Source organism: Triplophysa dalaica, chromosome 6, assembly GCF_015846415.1.
Source record: "Triplophysa dalaica isolate WHDGS20190420 chromosome 6, ASM1584641v1, whole genome shotgun sequence".
NCBI classification, from domain to species: domain Eukaryota; kingdom Metazoa; phylum Chordata; class Actinopteri; order Cypriniformes; family Nemacheilidae; genus Triplophysa; species Triplophysa dalaica.
In genome coordinates this window covers 7,778,672-7,806,095 of record NC_079547.1, presented here as the reverse complement: position 1 = coordinate 7,806,095, position 27,424 = coordinate 7,778,672, and the positions used below count along the sequence as shown (strand labels likewise).

Genomic DNA, 27,424 nt, shown 5'->3' with positions numbered 1-27,424 from the left:
CAAAGACATAGCGGAGATGCAAAATCAGTGCTCCCGAGAAGTAAAATGGGAGTGAATGGAAAATGGTTGTAAATTGTTAGATGACAACATTTGGAGATATCAAAACAGAACTGTAGCTCCAAAAGCCTTGCTTCCTTATCTGGTCACACAGATACACAGCGTAGGACACAGAGGGGTTTCTCAAATGTCTTCACGCTTTAACACAGTATGGTGGACAAGGGGATTCAGGAAACATGCAGAAGCTGTAACTAACGGATGCATGACATGTCAAAAACACAATTCCAATCGGGTACCCCCGATTCCATCAGTTTCAAATCGAACACCTGCACCCTCTGGGCCTTTTCGTGGATTGCAATTGCAATGAATTTATCACTCTTCCTCAATGTAAGGGTTATCAGGATGTCTTGGTGATAGTAGACAAGTTTTCTAGATGGGTTGAAGCTTTCCCCACTAAGAAAGGCACTGCTGTTTTTACTGCTAAAGTCTTGGTTCGAGATGTGATTCCCAGATGGGGAATTCCGACCAGTATTGATTCTGATTGTGGCACAACGTTCACTGGCCAGGTGTGTCAAGAAGTTTGCAGACTTCTGGGAATGCAATGGCACTTTCATTGTCCAGGGCACCCACAATCATCAGGTATGATTGAAAGAGTTAATCAGACTCTTAAAACACGACTGGAAAAGTATGGAACAACAGGGCTGACATGGGTAGATGCTCTTCCGTTAGTTCTGTGCAGTATCTGTTCATCAGCTGACAAAGAGACTGGGATGAGTCCTTTTGAGGTTATCACAGGGCAATCAATATCGTTACCAGGAACTCCAGATCTTGCTGAGGCTGATGTGGATTTGATGTCGGATTCACTTTTAATGTATTGCATGACTTTGACAGAGGCTATACAAAAGGCCCAAAAACAGGTTCGGGAAGCTTAGAAAATGCCCCAAGAGGGGGGGGGGGGCATAGTGTTGTGCCAGGGCAAATGGTCTGTGTCAATAAGCTGCAACATTCAGGCTTAGAACCAAGATGCAAGTGTCCTTTTGTAGTCTTACTGGTTACACCTTTTGCAGTGAAATTATTAGGCAAGACTAGAAGGACACACATTAGTCACAGTAAATTAGCTTCAGCTCATACTCCCAAATATCGAAATGAGGCCGGCGAATCGCTGTAGGATGGAGTCGTGAGAAGAACCTTGTCTTTTATTGACTTGGGGGCCACCCTTACGATGAACATAGGGGGAGGGCGATGGGTTATTATCTTACACCAAACTACAGCTTAGTCGTACGGTCTCTGCTTGATTTTTGCAAGGGAGTCAAAATTGTTAAAATTAGGTCAACGCTTCAACACCGTTTGATGACATCATTTGTTCCTCGAATGTGGAACCCCTCTATCTCCTTTCTCTCTCTTTTTTGTTTTTACAGATTTATGTCAGCAGCCTTCAAGCAGTTTGCAGAGAGATTCAGGCCTTATCATACAGAGGACACTCCGTGGCGTCAACCAACCGCAGACCGGATAAGAGGGGCGTCACTCTATTTTCATCCTAGAGATCAGTACGCAGAGAGACCACGTTATCAAGAGTTGTTGAACTCTGGTTACGTGTCTGCATTTCAAGTTTTATCAAAAGTACAATACTGGTAAGACGACAGCACATTGAGACTAGACACACCCCCTTTCTCATGCTAGTACGCGGTATGAAAGAGAAAATGACCTGTCCATTTAAAGGGCATGGAGAAGGGAAAAGTATGGCCTGATCAACCAAACTTTTTGTTTTTTTTGTTGTTGGTTTGTCATGATTATGAGAGGTTGCTTGCTTTTAATTCTTAAGATTTATAATCGTTCAATATCCAATTATTTCATTTATGATTAAGAGGGGGGAATGACAGATCTGGTTATTAACATACACTTGTTTCTTGTTTTATCTAATTTATTACAATATTCATCTATCATATGTATTTATTCATTTATTTTATTATTTACTTCTATTCGTATTATTTGTTCCTTACTTTCCTGTTGTTTAACCTTGTTGGAAGTTGTATTGTGACTCATGCTGATATGAGTATCTATTGGTCTCCATCTCAAGGTTCATAATAATGTCATGAGACAATGTCTTGATACTGTAATCTTGAATGGTTAAAAACACATATTGAATCAGTTTCTAGTCAGACGAAGTTTGACTGAGCATTAATGCACAACTGAGATTATTCAATAAATCATTTTTCTGTTTATTTAACATCACTTCGTCTCCTGCCTGATGTTCTTCCCTTCAGCTCTATATCTCCCTGGTGGTTGGGTTAAAGATTGACTCACAACGGAGTTGATATTTCCAGGTTTAATTTGTTCCTGACGGAGAGAGATCTAGTGAAACTGGACTCAAAGTTTAGATCTATATGATCTACATGCCATATCTCGTAGTTGGATCTGTCAATAGCAACAAACATTTGCATTTGCATACTTGCAAATATATTTTGTAGTTTGAATAGCATTGTAATCACAACAGAAAAACGAGACATTTTAACATTGTTAGAAAATGAACACTTAACATACAAATAAACATTGAATAAAACAGTTATAGAAGCTAAGAAATGTTTTTGTAACCTTTTAATAACATTAAAATTAATCACAACAGAAAATTGGACAGTCTAATCTTGCTTTTCCCTATCAAAAATAAAATGCACAGGGAAGAACACGTTTTATTTCAGTAATTTTTCTTTAATTTTATGTACATTCTACTCAAATCAATAAACTACCCCGAAGGTTTGCCTGTCTCTGTGATTCCCCCACTGATTTAGAATCAATCACAAAAGAGTCATTATCACGTGTACAGTAATTCAGAAATATCCTACAAGAGCCACTTACACTTGGGAATAAGATCAATACCGTTTACATTTTAGACAAAAAGAAAAAAGCTAGAAAAATAAAATGATCCTATCATTCAACACAGAATTACTCTTATCGAAACTAATCATAAAGAAAATTGAATGTTCATGGCTTTGTGGTCATCCAAGTTTCGTAAAATTACTGTACACAACAGCTCTTTGTTGTCCAATATAAGCACCCGCACAAAAATAATATCAACAACCACATACATTAAGGCAAAACTTGGAGTTTCAAGTAAAATAAATCAAAACTGAATCATTACGGTTTTGATAACATTCAACACAACATACAGCGATTCTGTACATTTTGGTTTGAAAGGCAATACATTTAATTACTTGTAAACAAGGCATGTGGCCAGAATGTGTCGTTAATACTAAAACTCCACTTCTAACCTCACAAAAGCATCAAAACGTGGGGGTGGGATTTTTCATTGTTGAACAATTTCAGTTGTTTGCTTTGATTGTTTAACTTACAATTAAATGGACAGTTCACAAAGAAATAATGTTATCATTTATTCACTGTCATGTTTTTCAAAACGTGTATTTCACCATTAGATAATTTAAGAAATGTTTAGTGTTGATACAGTAGGGACCAGTGTTTTTTCGTGATCACCATTTTTCTCTTTTGTGTTCTGCAGAAGTAAGCTGTACAGGTTTGGAATGACATGAGGGTGAATAAATGATGAAAAGTGTTACATTTTTGGGTGAACTATCCTTTTAATTTTAGAAAGTGGTAGAACAACAACAAATTTGGCAGTTGTCTACTGTTCTTACAGACCTATAAAACCCTATGAACCATTGGAATGCTTAGCAGAACAAAAAAGGTCAACGTATTCAAAATAGGCAAAAATGGCTATATTTACAATCAGTTTTCGAACATATTTGTGCATTAATTGCATATCTCTATAAATTAACATTTGTCAAATGTAATATTTTACAATCATTCTTAAAAATAACACTCCGTTTACTGTATATATATTATTTGTACTTAAAAACAAACATATTACAAACACCTACATACATACATCTACATAAAAGTCCAGTACGCAACAATTAATTCTTTGCGGTTTTGTGACTATCGTGACTCACTGTCATGAAGAATAAGTGCAGTGTTACATACTGTACTTTGTAGAGCTGGCTGCAATTCATAAGGTTTTGGTGTTATATTAAAATTGAAGAACAAATCCAAGCTAAGTTAAGCAAAAGGTAAATAAAATGTTTAAATATGAAGTAATACATAGTGTTTTGTTCTGCAATAAAGTCACATCTGTTTTTTAACAACTGCCGAATAATAATTGCACAATACTAAAATGATAATTCAAAATGAGATTTGGAACTAAATCTAGAAATGTATATATGTTTGTGGTTAAATTGCATTGTTAATGGTTATTATTGTAAATTGACTGCTAAGGTAAGTGTTACTAAATATGAAATAAGGAATATGTATATCTTTACTTGCACATTTTGGTCTATGGGTCAAAACCAATAAACTCTAGTCTATTGAAACCCATGGACAAATTAAATGTCTGTGTTCTAAAACTCAATAAGGCAGCTTCCAAGATTAAGAATTTGTTGTAAGTGACGTTCTAAAATAAACTACAATGTTTAAATGTAATAGACAGAATTTATGGATGAGCTATGTTACGGATCAAAATCTATGCATATCCATCACTTGATAACTCAGAAGTGCAACTGCTTTAAAAAGATCTTGCTCTGTAGTTATGTGCCATTATGGCTGATTTCATCGTAATAGTATTGTAATGCATTTTATTATACTGATACAGTGTTAGGATATAGACAACGATAAAGTACAATTACATAAACTCTCCTCAAATCAAATTTAACTTCCAAATTTGTAGACTCACGAACGACTTTACATTTCCCTAAAGTACTTACAATACTTAGAAACAGACACACTATAAATGGTAAAAAATAACAAATGGTAGCCAGTATATTGTGTCAAAAACTGTACCAAGTGGCAGTTTTTATCATTCAAAAGAGTACTGCCCTATTTCTTACAATCACATTTTGGTCCACTTGTAAAAATTAACTGTTTCTATTTTGTCCTTCTTCTAGAATGAGGTGTTTACCTGACTTAATACAATCTGCATTACCAATAACCACATAAAGCAGACAAAATAATGGGAAAACTCTTCATAAATCACCTGTTTATAAATAAATTGACAAGCAGAAATCCTTCATGGCTTTATTATATGTGCATACTGCAAAAGAAACCATGGCTGCATTAATAAGACCCACCTTTCAGACTGAGAAATTAATTGGAAAGAATAACTGCGATAGGAGATAACTGCCACCCTCCTGATTTTTTAAATGAGCTCCTTCAGGCATCTTCGGATCCCAAAATTTCAGCCTCTGAAGCATTCTGCCCACTCTTTGCATCTGATGTACCGGAACGAGTATCAGTTGCTGAATGCATGATATCGAGCCAAACATCATCCATATTAGGCATAACTAGTAGTTTCTGTAAAAAGGCAGAAACAAATTAAGATCATTCCTATAACTAACCATACAATAGAAGGATATGGACCACTTGTATACCTGAAACTCCTTATCCAGTTTATTTTCTATCCAGTCAGTCACAGGAGCAAGGGTGACCTTTCTTTCCCCCAGCTTTGGCTGAGCCTTCAGCTCCAAATGTGGAGGACTACGGAAGCCATACCTAAAAACATCACATGTATTCAGAAACAATCCTTTAGAAATAAAGTGAATTGATATGTTCATGTTGAGTACAAAATAATGCTAACATTATGTAACAATGTCTATTGATAATAATTTTTCTTTGCGTGTTAGAAACATACCATATCCTGTCAGTGGGCGGAGGGGGTATGTTAACAGCCAGAATCCCTCTGCACTCCCGTAACTCTACAGTCAATAATAGTGGCGTGTTGGAAACTTCCTCCATTTTCTTCTTAATGAATTCAGTTTCTGTGGCTTTTTTGAAATACTTGTTTTTGGCTATTTTGTCAACAAAGCGCATTATCTTGCTTGGCTTGTGGATCCCAATGTACCTGTTAGATTGATGAAAACAAACGCCATAGTCTTTAATCTTTTAGCATCCAAACTGAGGCAGGTCATATAAACCAGATGATTTCACAAGCATCTAGGCATTATTATATCAATTATTGATATTAAATCTCACAAATGTCTTTTACTGTAGGCCCAAAAAATATTGAAATGAGGACAATCTATTATTCATCTAACAAGACACTGGATTCCTCCTTTATAATGGACAAATCCAACCCCTATTCTAATTTTAATACAAATCCTGTCAATAAATACGATAAAAACAACGCAAGGTTGTGGGTTCGATGTATAAATGTATAGGATAATGCAATGTAAGTCGCTTTGGATAAAAGCGTCTGCCAAATACGTAAATGTAAAAAATGGTCTTCTGTTTTGGGCACATGACCCTCATTTTGTCTTATAAGAGTGATTTCTATAGAATGATACTCTAAAGCAGGGGTCGGTTCTAGGGAGAGTGGATATCTGCAGCTTAGCCCAGAGACATCCTCGTATATTTTTGAATATTCATTTAGTGTTTAAAAACAAATGGAAAATGTGCACGGTGCCACTCTCTCATTGTTTGAAACTGCCTTGGAGCTTGAGCTGTCGTGGCATCTCCCATTGCTTAGCTACCAAGAGCCATGAGGTTGGTGTAAGACGAGAAGGTTTCTTCAATCAATAAATGGATTTTCAGCAGCTCCATGCCTGGAAAAAGCAGCGTGTCGCACCACATGCATGCACGACAGCAATACTCTCTGCTTGAGTGCACCTGCCGCACATCTACATTTAAAATAACGATCGAAAGATGCAAAATGTAAATAGCTCCTAAGTAATTGGTTCTTTGCATGGTTATAAAACATTTGTAGTTTTACTGAAAACATTTGTGGCTTCAGCCCCCTTAGCCCACCACAAGCGCCCCCTGCTGTAAAGTACAATATCACTGTATAGAAAGCAGCCATGTAGTGTATTATGGAACTGCACCAGAATAAGTACGCACCCCTCAGCTCCTAATGGAATGCTTTTATCTGAGAAATTTTCAGCCGTTTCCTCTTCATCTGATGAACCTGCACTGGACGACTCTTCATCACTGTCTGCCAGGCAGTAAGTACGTGGCCTTATCCTGAAAGAGAGATGTTATCACTTGGGTACTGTAACTTAGTCATACATATTTGCATGTAGATAATGTTTAATAGTATTAGTATGTGTAAGCTGTGAAACAAGAAAGCAGCACAGGAACGCACAAGACTGAGCCAAACAAGCAAACATATACAGGAATGAATGAAAACTCACCACAAGACAGGTTTCAAACAGAGGAAAACAGGAAAAAGAAAGAAAATTAGTAAAAAAGGAAGAATGCAAAGACAGAAGATGAAGATGAACAGAGGTCAAATAACTCATTTTCCATATAATACAATGGTTAAGCAAAAACAGTTATGCCTGCCCAGTTTTAACATATCCTGCACCCTATACTTGCGAGCCAAATTCATGTAGACACACCTGTGAACAGATTACAGTATTTACACTGCATACAGGAGAGGGTGGTTCTCCATTCCAAAAGCGGAAAAACGTCTCCCCTATGAGTTTATGGTTTTTATTTTACGTAATGAATTAGGCAAAAAATCTCCATCCAACCTATTTATCAAAACAAATTTTTGCAATTTGAAGACTTTAATATGAAATATATTGTACTATGATGGAGCGAGCAATTTACCAATAGTCCACAAAGTTACATCTGTCACGTTTAAAGCAAGATTACACTGTAGCACAACACAACATTTTTGTTGAGAACACACATAATAGCAAAATCTATAACTTAAAGCTTTAAAGGGGTCATATTGCACAAATACGTGTTTTTCTGTGTCTTTGGTGTGTTATAAGTTGCCCATGCATGTATAAGACACATAAAATTGCAAAAATTTAAGTGTTGGAACAAAAGATGCATTCTATCTAAAAGCGAATGCTCACCCAGACCTGCCTGTATCACCTCGTGTAACCACACTCTCATAAATAGCATTTTTGACTAAGACTTCCCAAATGTATACGCATGTAAGGTGGGCGTACCTGTAAGTATAATGCTATGGACCTAAATGTTCCAACTATGGTAAGAGGCGTTTCTTTCCATCACAAGCTTGCGGTATTTGCAACTTTCCAATCACTGCGCACCGGTTAACTGGCCAATCATAGCACACTTTGCTTTTCAGAGAGATGAATTTTGTAAAAAATCCACACATTTCCGAGAGGCTGGGACATACAAACATGCACAGTATGTGGAAAAACAGCATTTTGGAACCTTACATTGTGTATACACATCGCATTACATGTTAAACAAACTATAATATTTGTTTTAGCCGTGTCATATGACCCCTTTAAAAGCACTTTGCATAAATGTCAAGGTTAAAGACTCTAGAAGAAACCACCCATCTTCTCGTGTATGTTGTTATGATCAAAATTGCAGTAACTGTCATATTCAAGTGGAAATGTAAAATTGAGGATCATTTTAAGATCAGCTGATTCTCTAACTCTCCGCTATCTTAAAAGGTATCCGATTTCTCTTAGCCGTTGTTGACACACCCCTACCCCCATTTTTCACTTTTGTCGGAGCTTGGCTCGACTAATGTTCTGTGCACTGTGCACCTGACTGCTGAATGGCTACAAGTTTGTTTTGGTACTCGGCCTGACTTCGGACAGCCCGCCTTTAATATAAAAATGAATTGCATTGGGCATTTAGGAGGAACAATACAACATTGCATGTGATGGCTCTTTGTGTTTTGTTAACTGGTGACCATTTGTCTATAGGCTACTCAGGGGTAAAGTCAAAAGGCAACCCTGAACTTATGGTGTGAACACTTTATTTATACTGTATGTTAATGGAGTTCTGGGGAGACCATCGTGAGTACAGAAGCAGCTTCTCCCCCCGGCAATCTCCCTCCTAAACAGAAAACTGTTCCTTAAGATCAATATTCCACTTTCACTACTCCTATAGTGTGCACTATAGTGCCTTATTATATGTACATTTTATTTCTACATGTTTATACCACTACCTCTACTTACGAAATGTTCCATTTGCACAAGTGTACATACAATCGGTTAATATGTATATTCTACTATATACTACCCTGAATGTCTCTTATATGTTATTATACCCCATTTTCTGAACAATATTCTTTTACTTATATATGCATATTTTAGAATCTTTTAGACTGTAAATCCTATTATATTTGTATTGTCATTGTGTTGAATGTCTGTACTAGAAGCTTCCAACACCAAAGAACATTCCTTGTGTGTGCAAGCACACTTGGCAATAAAGCTCTTCTGATTCTGATTACGTCAGTGAAGGGGGTGAGAGATTGCAGGATTATGGGATGGATTTACAACTGTCCTTTCATGCTCGATTGCAACCTCTCTTTCATGCTTTGTTTTCACCTGATTGCTTTGTTTTCCATTTGAGGGGACTGCCGCCTCAAATGGCTATGAGTGCAATGTATTTTCTAATGTAAGTCAGACTTGATGACTGCAGTGCCCAAGCGGTATCTTCTGACTCTACTATTAAGACTACTTGCTCAAGGATATCAAAGTCTCCTGGTCTTCACTGGAAAAAAAGTTTACAACACTCCCATAAAACTTCGTACCAGAAATCCCTTTCTGTATAGAGATGCAGTTTTGCCATACAGCTGTATAAAAACTCAACATAAACCTGTTGTTGCAGTTATAATACTGAGGCTATAGACGGTCAACAAAAGTGTGACAACTACAAAAGTGTGACAACACAGAATGCTTGACTCACCCTTCTTTGCCGATCTCGCCAGGACCCTCACCCTCCTTCCCGAGTCTGACAAGATTCATCTTCGTCTCAAGGGTCATGAGAAAAGAGCCCTTGTATGAGATCTCCAAATCAACCCATAGACCTGTAGAAAAAAATAAAGACAATTTACTGTATAACACTGAGAGAACAAATGAACACAGGCATAATGGGGTACATTATATACCATTATTGAGAATACATTTAATTAAAAAAAAGTCCTGTTTTGCATTGTATGTATTTAAACACAGTTTTATCGATGCACTTCAAAAGAGCAATGGGGAGATTTTAGCGGCATCTCACTCCATCGTTCCAACTCTTTTTTGAAGCACTACGGTGGCTCTCACAGGACAAAGATGTTGTCGCATTTTTGCTTCTTTGCCGAAGGATATAATGTATTTACGAAACACATTCTGTAGAGCAGTTTGTCTTTTTACGCCTACTGTAGAAACAACATGGTGAATTCAATGCAAAGGACACGCAGTGTATATGGATATAAATAACTCATTCTAAGGTAATAAAACATAATGCTTTATTATGTAAGGTCTTTCTACACCTCTTAAGACATTTTTTTTTTCCATTCCATTTTCTACCGCTTATCCGAACTACCTCGGGTCACGGGGAGCCTGTGCCTATCTCAGGAGTCATCGGGCATCAAGGCAGGATACACCCTGGATGGAGTGCCAACCCATCACAGGGCACTCTTAAGACATAGTTAAGTATATTATATTGCGGCATGTGATTGGCCAAGCACAAAGAAAAGGAACATAGGCCTTACTGACCACGCCAAGGTGTTTGTTTGTTCACTGCTTTTGGGTGATGAATGTTATATAAACTGTTGATATGACGCTGGATTTGGAGATAGTGATATATGGCAAACTGATATATGGCACTAAAAGATGGCAGACATGCGGTGATTGAAACTGATGTCTGTGTTTTGTTGACAATGGGTGCGCAGGTGCTTCGATTCAGCCTATCCCCCCCCACGCACACGCCGTTTGTTACGGAAACAACCGTAAAGCTGTATATATATATCTTTATAAATGTGATCAAACTAAATACTCTTCGAAGATATTAAGTATCCAATGCTACTCTATAGGTACTCTAGATTAATGAGATTGGCAGAAACCCTGTGTGTTACATCCGCTTTAAGGTTTTAACGCATTCAATCACTGTTCAGCTCCCCATTGAAATGAAAATTAAAGTTAGTTAAAATATGTGTTTTTATGACTTATAAAAACAAATATTATTTTTCCTTTTCCTTTTAATAAATTAATTAAGTACTTATCCATCTACAGTATATGTGGTGTCTTTTCCACGCACTCTCTGGATGTGTTGGACTTCATGAGGGGCTGCGCCAGACCGATAGTTTAACATAAAAGTACCGCAAGAGCGTTTTGAAACCATACAGTACAGTCTGTTCTTACTGTACTTTAAGTGTACTTTCTCTACACAGGTATTGGTCTAGCTTTTGCTGAAACTAGTAACTTTGTATTAGCACCTATTGTATTATTGCTCCTGTATGACATATTGCTTATTGCTCCCTGAACTCTCTGTAAGTCGCTTTGGATAAAAGCGTCTGCTAAATGACTAAATGTACTTTGATGATGTCATAGACCGATCCGTCTGTGCAGCACCATATAAAATCCAACACAACTGATTATTGTGCTCCAAATGAAACAGTCGTTCTGCGCGTCTCAATAAACCTGCATGTTGTAAGACCATCAATGACCAGTTTACCGTGATGATGTATCGCAAACCCCCACCCTCCGGAAAAATCACATCCCTTTATATTGCAGTTCTGTCAAGTAGATCCACTTAAATATTACACTCGGTACCTTTAACGCTGGAAAATAACAAAACTTGAGTAAAAAAAGTAAAATGAGTAGAGAACAGTTCCTTGTGTGATACCTTGATGATCCACTGAAGGCTGGGAGGATGAGAGGATTCTAGGAGTACTGTGCCCCATGTCCAGCTCTGTGAGCTTTAGTTCATTCATGAAGTATGGCAACTGTAATAAACAGCAACAGACAATAACAGAATACAGGTATGTGGAATATTTTGGCGATCCATATGATCACAGGGAGGATATGAAGGGCTACCTTTAACATTTCAAATGCATGGCACAGTAAAACACAGCTAAGATTGTTCAATAAATTGTTAATTTATTGTATCATCCCCTGCCTGCTGTTTTTCCACTTGATTTCTGTACTTATTGGCTGGTAAAAGTGTTCATTGAGGGGAAAATACCTGACCAGTCTCAAATAATTGTAACCTAAATTTGTACTCTAATGAAAGGATGGGGTGAAGAAGAGGAGATACTTACACGAATTTTACTTAATTTCATCTGTATCTTTTTGGACACAAAGTCAACCCATTCCTTCTCCCTTAAGAAATCCCAAGCAATGCGACCTACGATAGCATTGAGCCAAGAAACAGAACTGTCCTCATTTACAGGGCTGCTTGGTAACTGAAGATCAAAAACATGCAATTGCTGTAAGTTGCATTGAAAAATACATGTACATTTACAAACTCAAACACAGAAAGCAATACCTTTTTGCTCAATTCAGGGCTATTATGTTGACTCTGCATAGGGCTGGCAGCTACACTGTTGGCTGTCTGTGGTGACATGTATTTGGCCATATAGGTGTTATAGTCCATGAGGGGTTTATGTTTGGCACTGACTGTCAACTCATCCAGGTCTCGACTGCTACTGCTGTATGACAATGGCAGAGCTAGAACAGAAAAGGTATGCCAATCAAAAGCTTTATATGCACTTTTTACCACCATTACACTTTATTTCAAATTGCAGATATGTTGTTATAATAGAACAAAAATGTACAGCAAAAGTATGACTTTAAAGAACTGACTGGATTAATTTTTAAGGTACTTAAACAGACCTTTACATCCACTTGTGATGGTTTCATTATAAAAATAGCGGTTTGCGTTTCATACGATTAAAAAACACATGGTATAAGCTCAATGAATACACATGATCATCAAAAAATTGTTTATCATTGGGTTAACCATCTTTTAACTCACAGCTCTTGCTTTCTGGTAAACTTGAGACCTTTTGTGGTGCCTCAGACTTGTGCTTGGATGCTAATAAGATCCTCCTGAACCATTCTTCTTTTTCTCTGCCTGTTCTTCCAAATAGGTAAAGAGTGACAAAGGTCTCTTCGATTTCTCCTTCCTTTGATATTTCAGAATGTTCTCCCTCTGCTTTAGATATAAAGTCCTCCTGTTTTCCTAGCTCAATGCAGATTGGATACTTTTTGTTCCAAATGCGCTTTCTGGCAAGGCTTTGGGGAACCAGGAAAACCTGAAAAGAAAGTGGTATTGTAACATGTCAAGAAGAATAAAAACAATTAACATGTCACCTATAATGCACAAACAAATTTAGAAAAAAAACCATGCATTTTCCAAACCTTGCTGTCTGTGAGCTCGTAGATTTTCTGACTGATATGCGTTACATCTGGTTTGGGTTCGGCATAAGAGGCTCGTCTTGGAATATTCTTACTAGGTGTAGAAAGGCGCAGCATTGAGCCCTCCAGACGCACAAACACAGAACGAGTCATAGTTGCATGATAGGTTTCTGGGTCATAGTCCTGAATCTCATTCATCCAGCCCTGCAAGAACATTGTAAAGAAATAAAATTACACCCGATCAAGTTCTAAAAAGTTTAAATACTTGCAATGTAAGGGCGGTTTCTCGCAGCTTTGTACCCATTTCGTAAAGCTTCCCAGAGGTTTTGCACAATGCTGAGTTTATCGCACATGGGGATTCTCGATAAGAATTTCAACATCACCCCTGATACTCCGTTGCAATCACTTCAAGAGTGTAGATGTGATTAAGCCATCAACTATTTGATAGAACTATTTAATACTTTGTCCCATTTAAAAGCATGTCTCTTTCCCTTTTATATTACCACTAATTCATAAAGATTTTTGAACTGTCTTCCTTCTAGTAAACAGCAAATACATCTTTTCTTTCTGGAAAGCTATTATCCTTTTCTATTATCCAAATCTTTGCCGTTTTCTGAGAGGTGCACCTTCCTTAGTCTCCCTAATACAAAGGATGGTTTCGGTTTTTAAATGTGAAGGATTGAGAAAATAAAGTGTGGACTTACGTTAAAAGAGATATTAAGAAAGATAACGTGAAGTACATGATTGATGCAAGTTATACGAGCTTAAAAAGAAAAAACAGCTATTAAAGGAGGCATGAATTAAAATCACAATTTTAACCCGAGTCACAGAACTGAAAACGCCCTTGTTACTGAGATTACATCTGTTATTGACACCTGGCCCAGTGAACTGCAGGTTCTGGAAGACACCTTTATTTGACGACATTGATAGGTTGAACACCGCCTCCACAGAAAGAATATCAACGTCTACTTCTCTAGCCCCGCCAACTTTAAAGAGGTTCCAGCTCATGTGGGAAAAACATGGAGCGTTTGTTTGTTTCATTTCTCTGAGGATTCCTTCGTGAACAAGGTACAGGTCGACGCTGTATTTGTGGAGAGACTAAAATTAAAAAGCAGTGCTGAGCTGTCAATATTGGATCCGAAAGGAATGGCGCAGCAATCTTATTTGAGTAAAACATTTTTGTACTATGCGTCACTATTGCTTTGTTAGAGTTCACCTGATGTGCCCTGAGCACTATTCGCATGAGATTAGTATTACCTGGGACCGCTAGTCAATTTAATTAATTGTAGAGGTTGTCTGTGATCTTAAGCCAGTGCAAATGGGGATCTCTGTGATTTGCTGGGCTCATACATGTAGACATATTTTTTTAAATAAGGTTTTATCCACCGTTTGCGAATAATCAAGGCTGTTTTTAAGTGTTTTTGTATTATTTTGTGTGCTGGGTGATATCCATAAATAACCGGTAATCTCCCATTTGTTATCATGGAAACTCTCGTTACATTTGAGACCTGCGATCGCGGTGATCTTTTGTCCGGTTAGCGATCACGGGTCTCATATGAAAGTGAAAAGTGAAAAAAGTGAAATTGACCTATTAGTCAGATATGGTGAACCATACCCGAAATTTGACCTCTGCTTTTAACCCATCCAGAAAGTAGTGAACACACGCACAGCAAGTGGTGAACACACATACACCCGGAGCAGTGGGCAGCTATCACTGCAGCACCCGGGGAGCAAGTAGGGGGAAGGTGCCTTGCTCAAGGGCGTCTCAGTCGTTCCCCGCCTGTCTGTGAATCTAACTGGCAACCTTCTGGTCACAAGTCCGACTCTGTAACCATTAGGCCACGACTGCCCTGACAGGTACGGTCATATATCATTAAATGCAATACACAACTATAGGCTAGACAAACTATACCCAAAGCCTTGGGAAATAAATAAATCCACCTGAAAATTTGAGTAAACTTAATCCTGTGCGAATAAATCACATTAAATACTGATGTGGGGAGGTAATTTATAAATCACAGGAGGTCTCCAGATAAAACTAATGCCGTGCGAAAACTGTGAATGGTGCTTATGTGTAACCTAACGTTACGTCTCTAACCAAATTCACAGAAGGCGCCAACTACGCAAACTGCTATCCAATAAAGTCTTCAATGCGGCGTTTGTAGAGCTAGGCTTAAAACCCGGGTAGAAAATAGCCTATTATTTACTGATTTGGATGTTTTTTAATGTAAAGCTCACGTGAACGTCATAAGTAGACCTCATACAACAGTAAAAAACAATAAACAAGCCCAGTTCATCACACCTTGAAAGTGATAATTCACCCAAAAATGAAAATTATATCATCACTTACTCACCTTAGAGTTCTTCCAAATGTGTATAAATATCTTTGTTCTGATGAACACATTTGTAATAATGCTTATAAACAAAAAGATCTCAACCCTCATTGACTCCTATAGTAGAAAAAATTAAATGTTCTGTTGAACACAAAGAAGACATTTGGAAGAATGTAGGCAGCCAAACAGTTCTGGGGCACTGGTAAACAAAAAACAGTTCTTTTGTTTACCATTTTTTTTCTATCGGAGTCAATGGGGGTTGAGATCTGTTTTGGTTATAAGCATTCTTCCAAATATCTTTCTCTTTGTTCTTCAAAACAAAGACATTTATACACATTTTGGAACAACTCGAAGGTGAGTCAATAATGAAGAAATTTCATTTTTTCGTGAAGTAACCCTTTAAGAGCTTTCATAAAAAGAAACAATAAAAAAAGAAATCATCCGGCTACTGACAGCATATTAATGTATTATGAAGCAAATTATTTGGTCTCTAAAATAAATATTAAATATCATCTGTAACCTACAACTTCTGCGACTGAAACTGAAACTCCAGACGAATATCAATCGCATCCAAGTGCCGTACTCACTTAGAAGTGCAGAGATCAAGAAGTGGAAATACAAAAGGGAGACTGGCAACTGTCTCTCATAACGTCACACGGGCGAATTGAATAATAAATATTAACGCTATTTTCTCTTTATCCAAGATAACACTCTGCATTTGTCCCCTTCAGCAATGTTTTTCACAGGCGCCAACAAGAAGTTAAGAACGTGTGATTCTGGTTTGCCCAAGGACCAAAAAAAAGATGATGCTGTGATCTTGATTCTGGTTGGACCAAAAAAGACGACGCGGTTAGCTGTTATCTTGACTCTGGTTTGCCAAACGAATCCAGGTGCTGGACCAAAGACGTTTCAGACGCTCAAGAGTAGATGCATACGTTTATTTCAGTTCATTGACATCTCTAAGGCTAACTTATGTTTAATAAAAGGAAAAAAACTTTTGTTATATTGTGATTTGACTGGGGCTTTCAGACTTTTCTGAAACAGGAAGTTCTCCTGGACCAGCATTGAACCAACACTGTGTACGTCATCCGAAGTGGTCTATTAACAATAGACAAAATCTGCATTCAAAAATACTAACCTTGAATATATCTGGCTCCTTGATATCCAGATGAGCGACGTTCCAAAATCTCTTCTGAAATCGATTTGCTTTTCCAGTTTGTTTGGGGCCTGATAACCACACAGCACCAATGGTTAACATAAACCCCAGTGCTACCCCCATGAAAATACCACAAACATAGGGGGGAAAAGGCAGCACAAAATATCCATAAATCATTACAGTCAAACCCAGTAAAGTTTTGTATGGGATGCGTGAAGTTGGTTCTACATCCAGGTCATCTTCACTGACCATGTCTAAACTTTGATTGCTTACTCCATTTATCCCATCACAGTCACCATCTGGTTCTGTATTCGAATCAAAGTCATCACTGTAAAGCTCACAAAACTCTTCATACTCTTGTTTAGCCAAAGCAGACATGGAACATTTATCCAAATCTAGAGATGAGGAGGTCGGTTTCACAGTTCTGGAATCATCTGCTAAAGCCAGCTCAACTACACCAGAAGTATGCTTGTCTTCCACATTGTCTTCCTCCTCTTTGATACTGTAGTTTTTGTTGCCCTCTAAGTGATCATAAATTGTGGAAGAACTTCCAAGCTCTGACATACTGGATGAAAGTGCTTTGGGTCTGTAGATATTTGCACCTTCATCCCCAATTAATTTACTGAAAAGATTTAAGGGGTCTGAGATGACCTCAGATAGGCGACGCTTAGTGTCCTCAAAACGGGCTTCCACCTCAGATACTTTAAAAGAATAAGTGTTTTTGTCAGTTGAGATTAAGGATGAGAGGGGCGCAGTTTTGGAGTCCCAGGCACTTGCGGACCGAGGCTGAGTGAACTGCCTAAATAGTTGTAACGGAGACTCTGATGAGCGGTTTGACCCTGAAGAGTCTTGATTGGTGTCTGTAGACCACGACTTGACAAGACCTTTCTTCAGCTTGCGATGCCGCATGGAAGGAGGAGCTGGAATGCCTTCCCGGGGCTCAACATCAATAGAGAGAGACTTCATGAGGCTGAGAAAGGCTTTATCCATGGAGGGCAAGGACACAGATTTGGAGGGGGAAGATTGGGACGGGTTTGAGGGAGCAGGTTCTTCTGCTGCCATAGCAGAACCCAACTGAACAGGGATGGATACACTTTCTTCCAAACACAAAGTGTTGTGTTGACTAGAGATGGATGGTAGTGGTTTAGATTCATCTGAAAGTACACCTGAAGCATCTTCCCCTTCAGAATTAATTTCACATTCATAAAAAATATGTTCCTTGGCCTCGAGTGCTGTTACATCCTCTTCACTCTCATTCTCGATTGTGTCATATAATGACTCTTCCTCATCCTCCTTACCAAGAGCAGAGAAATGAATGGTGATGTTATTTTGGGACTCTGAGCGTTTAACTTGCAGTTTACAGGAGGAGTTTGGCTGTGCCGTTGAAAGCATTGGTTGGTCAACTTGGCCCCTCTGTCCGATACTCATGGTGTAGCTACCTGTAAGGAGACAAAGAAATTAAACATCTTTCAATAAAGCAACCTCTGAATGAACTTCTGGATGATTATAAACCTGTAAGCCTATCTCCAGGCCTGGAAATGGTAGAAATCTACTGGGAGGATATTTATTTTGGATGGGGGTGTATTTGAAAAAACATGTTAATATATAATATGTTTATAATTTAGCTGTTAAACTCTGGGCCATTTTTTGGATTCCACCAGAATTTGGCATACCCAATTTTAAATGAAAACCAAATCCACATACAGTGGTGTAAATACAAAATTTCGGTGTCGTATTCCAGGAAACTCCTCCAAATTTCATAAAAAACTGCTGAAAGTGATAAACATTATTGTATGCATTATCCGTCCAATGAAATAGACACTTGTTCTTGATTCCAACAAGTCTCAACAAATAGAGGAACATTAATTTTTTACTCTATCGTATGGTATTCAATTATTATTCTAAAGCAACTCAAGTGTCCTTTTTTCGTAATTTCCGTCTGAATTTGGCATACCCAATTTCAAGCAGAGCCATTAACCACATACAGTGGTATAAAGTGGAATAGTTTGGTGAAATCTCACATTAAACCTCCCAAAATTGCATGTAACAAGCGAAACTTGGTGTTGAGTTTGCTCGTTCTGTTTTGGTCTGCCTCCCCTATTGCGCATTGGCCTATCTCACGGATTCACCTATTTGGACAAAAGAGGGGTCTACATATAGGCCAGAGTATGAGCTTCTGTTTGATATGCATCTCATGTGGATAGACAGAGTTTCAGATATTTAACAGAATTTTTAACTATCCAAGCTTTTATGTCACTTTGCTAACGCAGCACATTGATGGGAGACATTGGAACCGGACATTTTACTCTTAAAATAACGAAAAGAGGTAGGAATGGACTTATTTTGTAGAAAACAACCTAACGAAAAACATTTTGTGGCTAAGTGTAAAGGTGGGATTCAGTTATAAGCTTAGATATTCGATGGATGTGTTGTTTGTTTACAAACTTTAATTTCATCATTATTCATTCGACTTACATCGATTACATTCGATGGTGTAATGGTGTGGGGGATGTTTTCTTGGCACACTTTAGGCCCCTTAGTGCCAATATGGCATCGTTTAAATGCCACGGCCTACCTGAGCATTGTTTCTGACCATGTCCATCCCTTTATGACCACCATGTACCCATCCTCTGACGGCTACTTCCAGCAGGATAATGCACCATGTCACAAAGCTCGAATCATTTCAAATTGGTTTCTTGAACATGACAATGAGTTCACTGTACTAAAATGGCCCCCACAGTCACCAGATCTCAACCCAATAGAGCATCTTTGGGATGTGGTGGAATGGGAGCTTCGTGCATCCCACAAATCTCCATCAACTGCAAGATGCTATCCTATCAATATGGGCCGACATTTCTAAAGAATGCTTTCAGCACCTTGTTGAATCAATGCCACGTAGAATTAAGGCAGTTCTGAAGGCAAAAGGGGGTCAAACACAGTATTAGTATGGTGTTCCTAATAATCCTTTAGGTGAGAGTATATTATGTAGAATACGAGCTTTCATTTGACATGTTGGACTTGTTTGAGCGTTATGAAAAATTGTCAAACATACATGATTTTGAAGCAAAATCATGTCCTCATGACAAGGGGACATGATGTATTTCAGCATAAATAAGTTATATTATGTATGATAAATTCCAAAACTCTGCACTTCTCCAAAAACTAGAGACTCAAAGCTTTCAAATGATACCACATATGATAGTTAGAGTTACAGAAATACATGTAAACATTAAGGGAATACTTTTTTGACGTAATTTTAGGTCACACAAACTTTAAACTAAAAATACATTTTTTTTGTTAGATGTTCTGCCTACCTCTTTAAAGTTAAATCAAAGCTAAAAGCTAAAGCTTAAAGCTAAATCAGTTACAGTCAAGGTAAATCCAAATAAGGTAGTAGGAATAATGTGACAAAAAGTTCTCAAAGCTTTTTGGTACGATCAACACCCAGCAAGCAACAAGATATTTGAATTCCACCTCATATACATTAAATCCATTACTCTCATGAATAATAAGATCTATTGGTGTAAGCCACAGTTTTTCCTGCAGTAGGGGTGTCACAATTTACCGGTATTGAAAATAACGATTCTATTGAGACCATGATGATAATTATCATATTAATGTACATATTGTAATAGATTAAACTATTCAGCACTTAAGATTTTGGCCTTAAAAATTAAAATATGACTCTGTCTCTCACAATTGTACTTTAACTGTGACTCATTGGCCAAATAAAATACAAAACACAAAATAAACTAAATTACTGATTTATTTATTCAAAAAGCGTTTCGAGTAAAAGATTTTGCCCTTGATAACTGTGTAGAGAAAATTTGATATTGTGACAGCCCAAACCTAAAGTAATTTGCTTTATTAATATAACACTGGCTGTAAATACATGAACTTGTGTCAAGTACAATCTATAAATTAATCTATTAAAATGTCAACTATCTGGGTAAAATTATGTCAATGGGCTCTATGCATGCGTTACTTCCACGAGCTGTGTTGCTGTTCAACCGTATTTGAATGTTATAATGACATGTAAACCTATGAAAGTGTCCCAAAGTACATTAAACTGCACGGTTAGGAACGGTTCCGAAATGCAGAATAAATGCTTCCATTGTCTCAATTTACTAAATTTCAATTTATCTGCTTAAAGCAACACTAGGGAGTTTTTCGACCTTAAAATCTCTCTAAAATTATTTTAGAGGTAGGACAACTCTTAACTGGACGAATTTTACAGTCGCTGTTACCTAAGCAGCCCTCGATCAGCTGTAATCACACTTGTAACTTTGGTGTGCGAACTGTTCTCACTTTTGAGCTTATTGGTCAGTAGGCTGTGCTCAGGTTGTTTATGGCACAATAATGTTACTGGTTCACAATTTATAACCGTAAGGTAGACTAGATAATGCAATGTTGCCGGGTCTCAATAGCTCACGTTGCATGATTGTTTCTTCTCACGAATTAAGTTTTATGCTTGTATACGATCACTACCATAGCACATTAAATTTTGTGGTCAAAAGTTGCAGATTCCTTAGTTCATGCACGAAGACTAATGTTATCAGTATCTATAGTTACTATGCTTAGCACTATTTCAGTAACGATTTGAGTTTAAATAAGTGATTGCAATGATTACACAAAGCACAACGTCTGGTCGTGAGCGTGTTTCCAAAAACATAACTACTGAAAATATTTTTATTTGTTACTTAACACATTCACGTCCTTGGTTGTGTTTTGGGTGACACACAGCAAAATCGCCAGTGTTAAAAAATGACAAATTAACACTCAAAGTGTTTATACGATCCACACTATCGAGGTGTGGATTATATATACACTGTGGGAGTTAATTTGACCTTTTTAACTGTGTGCTGTGTGCAAATGTGCACGTTAGCTGCTATGTAGCTACCACTCTATGCGCTAACGGCATACAACCAGCAACCAGAATCTAGTTTGAGCAATAAGTATAGCTCAGTAGTATACCACGAAGGAGCCAAACAAATGCTTTAGTACATGCACAGTTTCTGCTTAGTCAACAAACTCATGTGTATTATGCTGCCCACAGGGAAGCTTTAACAGCGACAGTATTTACGACACTGATAACAAGACAATTGCGCATATCAACCACATGGGGGAACCATAAGCAAAATATCTCTTGTGTTGTTATAAAATAAATAACATTGGATATGGGTATTAAAAGTACTATACAAGGTTTTCTGTTTGTTTGTCTTTTTAACCTATGTTTAATCTTATGCAGTCTTATAATTTGTTCATCAAACTAAAATGTAGTGTAATCAACACAATAAAACTATTTAGGGTAATCTACTCATTCTTTAGTTTGAGTAGTAAGAATAATAGTGGATGTATTAAAACTATGGAACAAAGCAAAGGAGCAAATTAAGTTTTTCCACATATTTAACTGTAATTTCTTTGTAATTTGTAATAATTTATACAGGGCTCTAATTGCCGATTGGTCTTAATTTTTAGGTCATCCAATTTAGGGCTGGGTGGTATGACGGAATTTTTTGTTACCGCGGAATAAAATGTCAACCATAAGATATTTTTCTCTTCCGTGTATTCCGCGTAATGTAAATAACTAGGCGTGGTTAACTCGACGCTCTGCAAATTGGGCGTTATTCTGAAAAGATGATTGAATTAATCCAACCATAACAAATTAACGTTTCAAATATTCTTTTGACCTTCTTTCAGTCTGTAGTTAAGTGATCCGCTCCATTCCGGCGCTTTCTCTCTCACCCACAATGCTCCTGAAGGGATCTGCGCGAGCATATAAAAAGGCGGAAATTAGACATTATCGTTTATAGCGTTTTCAATATGGATATTTCTCTTAAACAGTGACACCCCTTTTCATATCTCTCCACTGGCTACCGGTTGAAGCCCGTATCAGATTCAAATCACTAGTGCTTGCCTACAGTGCAATCACTGGATCTGCAGTGGCGTACTTTCACACCCTCCTTCCCTCCTACTCCCCATCAAGATTCCTGCGTTCAGCAAACCAGCGGCGTCTTGTTTTGCCTTCGTATAAGGGCAATAAATCGCTTTCCCACTCATTGACATTCACAACTCCGTCCTTGTGGAACATACTTCCTAACTCGGTCTGGTCAACCAGATCTCTCACAACATTAAAAAAACTACTTAAAACCCATCTCTTCTGTGAATTTTTGACAGACAAATAAAAAAATAAAAACACTAAGCCTCTCTTTCTATCAACAGGTAGTGGTCAAGCTTTGTCGAAACCAGTAACTTTGTATTGGGACCTTTTATATTATTGTTCCTGTATGACATATCGCTAAACTCTTTGTAAGTCGCTTTGGATAAAAGCGTCTGCTAAATGACTAAATGTCAATATAAATCTAAACAAACGCATCGATTTGCTTCAGAAGACCTTTTTAAAGACCGCAGAGACGTGTCAAGCAGTTCTTTGATAGATGGATGCACTTAATGATGCTTTAAAAAATTGCCCCTATTCACTCCCATTCTATCACTTGGAATAAAAAGAATACGTGGTATTATAACTCCGACGGCAGTATTCTTTAAAAAACTCATATTCAGTTAAGATGCCTTGAGGTTGAGTAAAACATGGGGAAATTGTGTTTCTTGGTTGAAGTATCCCTTTAAACTGCTTTCTCAGCAGTGGGTTATCATACACTGATTGGTCTGTGCAGCACCGCATGCAGTCAAACACTCATTCTTTGAATGTTGATCGCCTGTCACCATGTGTACACTGATACAAACAATCAGTTTTATCTGAACAGAGAGCAGAGCTAAAGCCTAACACATAATAATAAGCAATACACATAATTACATTACGAAGAATGTTCGAAGGTAACTTGCAGCTAGAGAGCTAAAAGAGATATAGGCTGCGTTTACACTGTCAGTTTTTAGGTTCGACAACTGCATTTACTCATAGGTGGGAGTCTGTAAATGTTTTGTTAACACGGCAGATTACATTTGCAGCTGCAACACTGTATGAATAAGCAACTGAAGCCAAGCCAGTTTTCTCACCTTTAACTCTGGTGATGGATGTAAATGTTAAAAACGTATTACAACAGTGTACACACGATTCTGTCCAGAATAATGTACTTTTGGATGCACACAGAATGTTTACAAAAGACAGTTGCCAGTGGACTCTGGTGTCTCTGAACACTGTTTCACCTGTAATTAACACTTACTATACGGTTAGGGTAGGGGTGGGCGATATATCGTGCGATTCTTATGCTCTCAGTTTCTCAATGACTTACGGTTAAATGCCGCCACATCCGAAAGCCAGAGGGCGCTCTTGCACAGAAATTCAGAATATGGGAAACAGAAGAAGAACAAATCATTGCAGGAAATGCCAGTGGTCATATTTTATCACTGTTCTTCAAACCTTTCAGGTATTTTCAGGATAATAAAGTATATTTATAGTGATGATGTTTGACGAGTGTTGCTTTTTCAAATGTATGTTATAAACGACTCATAATCTCGTAGTGATTTTAGATCGAGCAGTACCTAATACTGATCAAGGAGCCGTACTTCATGGAAGAGCTGTGCATAAATATGGAATCGGTTTCAGAATCGATTTGGAAATGTATAAACAGCGTGAACCGTGATATATATCGCCCAGCCCTAGGTTAGGGTTTAGGCTTGGATGCTTAACTGTTATCATAAACAGAGGCAACATGTAGGCTATAACTATGACATTTTTTGTCTGTTTTAGCTATTTCTGCCTTATCATTACTGTTTGGCAATTTAAAAAAAAATTGCTCTAATGATAACAAGTCAAAACTATTTTCCTGAAAAAAAAATTCCACCCATAACAGGTCCTGAACAGGTCTGTCAAGCAAAGCTACATGCTTACTATACTCTACAACATCAGGGGGCGGTTGCATAATCAGTTTAAACTAGTTTTACTGGTCATAACTTATTTTAAGTCGATTACATAAAAAGTGCACTGGACTATTGGAAATCTGAAAAGTAAGAATGATTAGTCATAATAATTGTGAGTCATTGAGACTAGTTGTTAAGACATATTCTTGACATAGCGGCTGTTTACGTAACTGGCCCCAGGTTGAATTGAAAGATTTTAAGTTTGTAACACCATTTCATGATGGCCATTATATTAGCTCCGAAAAATTACAGTAAAGTGATTACTGTTCAAGAAGCAACTTAAGTTTCTTTAATAGTCTGACATTTTTCCACAAAAATTTTGGAGGTAAAATCACATAACCTGACAGTGATCATAAAAAAAAGATGTAGTCTGAGCTAGCATTAGACTCTAGTGGTGAATAAATGTTGTTTGAAGCAATCTTTTTGTAAGAAAACATGAATACTTTGCAAACCCTAAAAACAGGCTTTAAGTAACGCTATATGTATACATTTTGCACGCTGCGAGAGAGTAGAGTTCCAAGCATGAATGTGTGACATTGTGGGAGATTAAGTTGGCAAATATATGTCAAAAACTTCTAATTGTTTTTTATTGTTATTAACAGTTGTGTTCTTTTGCATTTGAATCTGTTATGTATTTCAATTTTTTATATTTATATAAAAAAAGTTCTCAAACTTTAAAGTTCTGCAATCAAAAAGAGGACAACGGTGTAGTTTTTAAAATCTGTTTTTTTTTTATATAATGCAATACCACGACAATACCTTATACAATGATAAAAGATCCAGCAATTTTCATGAACATTTGATAACTTCACATGACTAACCTGGGGTTAAAGTCACCATATAAATTTGTGATTTATATCGGACTAACGGTTTCTGGATTGAAAAAAAACACAAGATGTGCCTAGATTTAATTCATCTGGAAGTGATTGGATTGCTGGAAATGGAAATTGGCCACTGTACAGGTAGTGTATTCCCACCCTCAGGCCAAGAAGGGGTTGGGGAAATTTCTGACTCTTATTAAAGTCCCATTGAAATAAAAAATTACAATGCATATTTTTTCATGAAATATTGAAGCGTTTATTGTCAATAGTTTATCAATATGGGCATTTCTCTTTTGGAAAATCGTGTCCCCTCACAACCTTCAGTTAAAATCTGAAAAATGGGAAAGTAAAAAGGATCGCAACTTTCGATTCACAGGACATTAAGGATTATGAGGGTGATGAAAAAAAAATGACATGCATGGATAAATCGGTTATAAAAAATGTCGTTCTAGTCTAGAAGAACCACCATATGCTACACCGAGGGGCTGTGACCACCGAGGCGCATTTACACGGCTGAAAACGGCAGGAAAATGTTTTTCAAGAAAATCTAACAATCCTTGTTTTAATCAAGTGATCGCCCTAAAATGTAGGAGCATTGTAAACCAGAGACACCTTAGCAGCAATAAGTACTGTAAAACCAGGAAGTCGCTGTGTAAATAGTCCATTCCAGTGATGTCAGCAATCTGCATAGTTGTTTCATGCTTGTCAATAATTTTACTTTCTGAAAAAAGCTAACTTTCAACTAAACCACAAAGGTCCAAGAATAGAAAAAATAATGACAACTACACTAGGCAGACAAGTAAAAAATACCAAACATAAAACATTGTAACTAGGAATTTACTAAACTAAATGGATTCCATGTGTGCCTTTCTATGCCTATATAATTTGCATCGATAACAATGGCATAAGTTTTTTATACAAATATGTTTTGTAAAAAAAAGCTTGTTTAATTAAATGACGTGGGTTATATTTGGGGTGGTGATCAACAGGTTAAAATAGACTACTGCTGGGGAATATCTTTAATTCTTTTTGACAAATAGTTACAAGGTGATTTGAATTACTGTCCCACAGGTTATAAATCCACAGGTTTCTTCTGACAAACATCAAGACTTAAATCATACCCCCAGCTTTTCATACACTTCTTTACAGTTCATTTTATTATTTCTGCGCCTGATACGTGTATGGCATGAGCTTCTCGCTATTGAGAAAGCATGTTGCTTCACACCACTACATCTGCTCACCTTTCCTGCCCACACCTCCCAAGGATCAATAATTATAGATGGTCAAATATTAACGAAACACATTAATAAAGATTTACTGTTAAAATCACGATATACGCATTCATAGTTTACTCGTTTATTTTCTCTAAAGTAAACAGATTTATATCTGCTTGGATTTTTAGTGTAATCTCACAGACGATTGAAAAAGAGAACATGAGGTTTGGAGTAAAAGCACACGGTTTAATGACATTAAGCGACCTTTAATATCAATTAAAAGACAGCCTCAATGAGTAAATTTATATTTAAAACCTAGCGTCTCCGACTACGTACACGCAACCACTGTTTAACAACACGGAAGACTTATTTTTGTGTTGTGCCCTGCTTCACAATTTGGTTCGAAATCAAAAACTTTCATTTTGAAACATCAAAATGTCCTACCTTTTGATCTTTAACTTCATCATCTATCTTCTTATTAAACGCTAACCCGCTGTCCAGTTCACGATTCCTCTGTAAACAGAAAATTTGTTCGGTTCAAGTTTTTAATCTGTCACATGTCATGGTCAATCCAGTTCCTGATAAAAGCAACACGGATTGACTCTATCCAGACCTAACTAATCGAGCCCTGCAGCGCCAGATCTGTAAAAGCGATTGATTTGAGAAAGCAACTCATATACCAGATAGTTTTTTGCTGTTTTAAAGGGATACTTCACCCAAAAATGAGAATTCTTTTCTCATTTACTCACCTTCGAGTTGCTACAAATCTGTATAAAGGTGAGATATCTGGAACTGATGATCACAGAGAAAGATATTTGGAAGAATGCATAAAACCAGAAAAAATACAATAGTAGTCAAAAGTGCCCCAGAACTATTTGCTGGCCTTGTTTGTGTTCAACAGAAC

The 27,424-nt window shown here is 37.3% G+C and overlaps 1 protein-coding gene across 2 annotated transcripts; it reads right to left on the bottom strand.

The window, feature by feature from the left end:
• Positions 1–2,577: 2,577 nt before the first annotated feature.
• On the bottom strand, positions 2,578–27,101 carry LOC130424625 (testis-expressed protein 2-like). Of its 2 annotated transcripts, none has more exons than XM_056750441.1 (12): positions 26,965–27,101; positions 16,590–18,046; positions 13,122–13,322; positions 12,736–13,015; positions 12,247–12,428; positions 12,020–12,163; positions 11,605–11,704; positions 9,679–9,799; positions 6,892–7,014; positions 5,690–5,899; positions 5,430–5,550; positions 2,578–5,352 (listed from the first exon to the last, which is right to left on the bottom strand). In XM_056750441.1, exons 2-12 carry the CDS (start codon positions 18,033–18,035, stop codon positions 5,212–5,214), a joined length of 3,069 nt encoding a protein of 1,022 aa, XP_056606419.1. In that variant the 5' UTR covers positions 18,036–18,046; positions 26,965–27,101; the 3' UTR covers positions 2,578–5,211. The 2 variants fall into 2 exon arrangements, with proteins under 2 accessions (XP_056606419.1, XP_056606420.1); XM_056750442.1 differs by having other exon boundaries at positions 6,892–7,008.
• Positions 27,102–27,424: the final 323 nt, after the last annotated feature.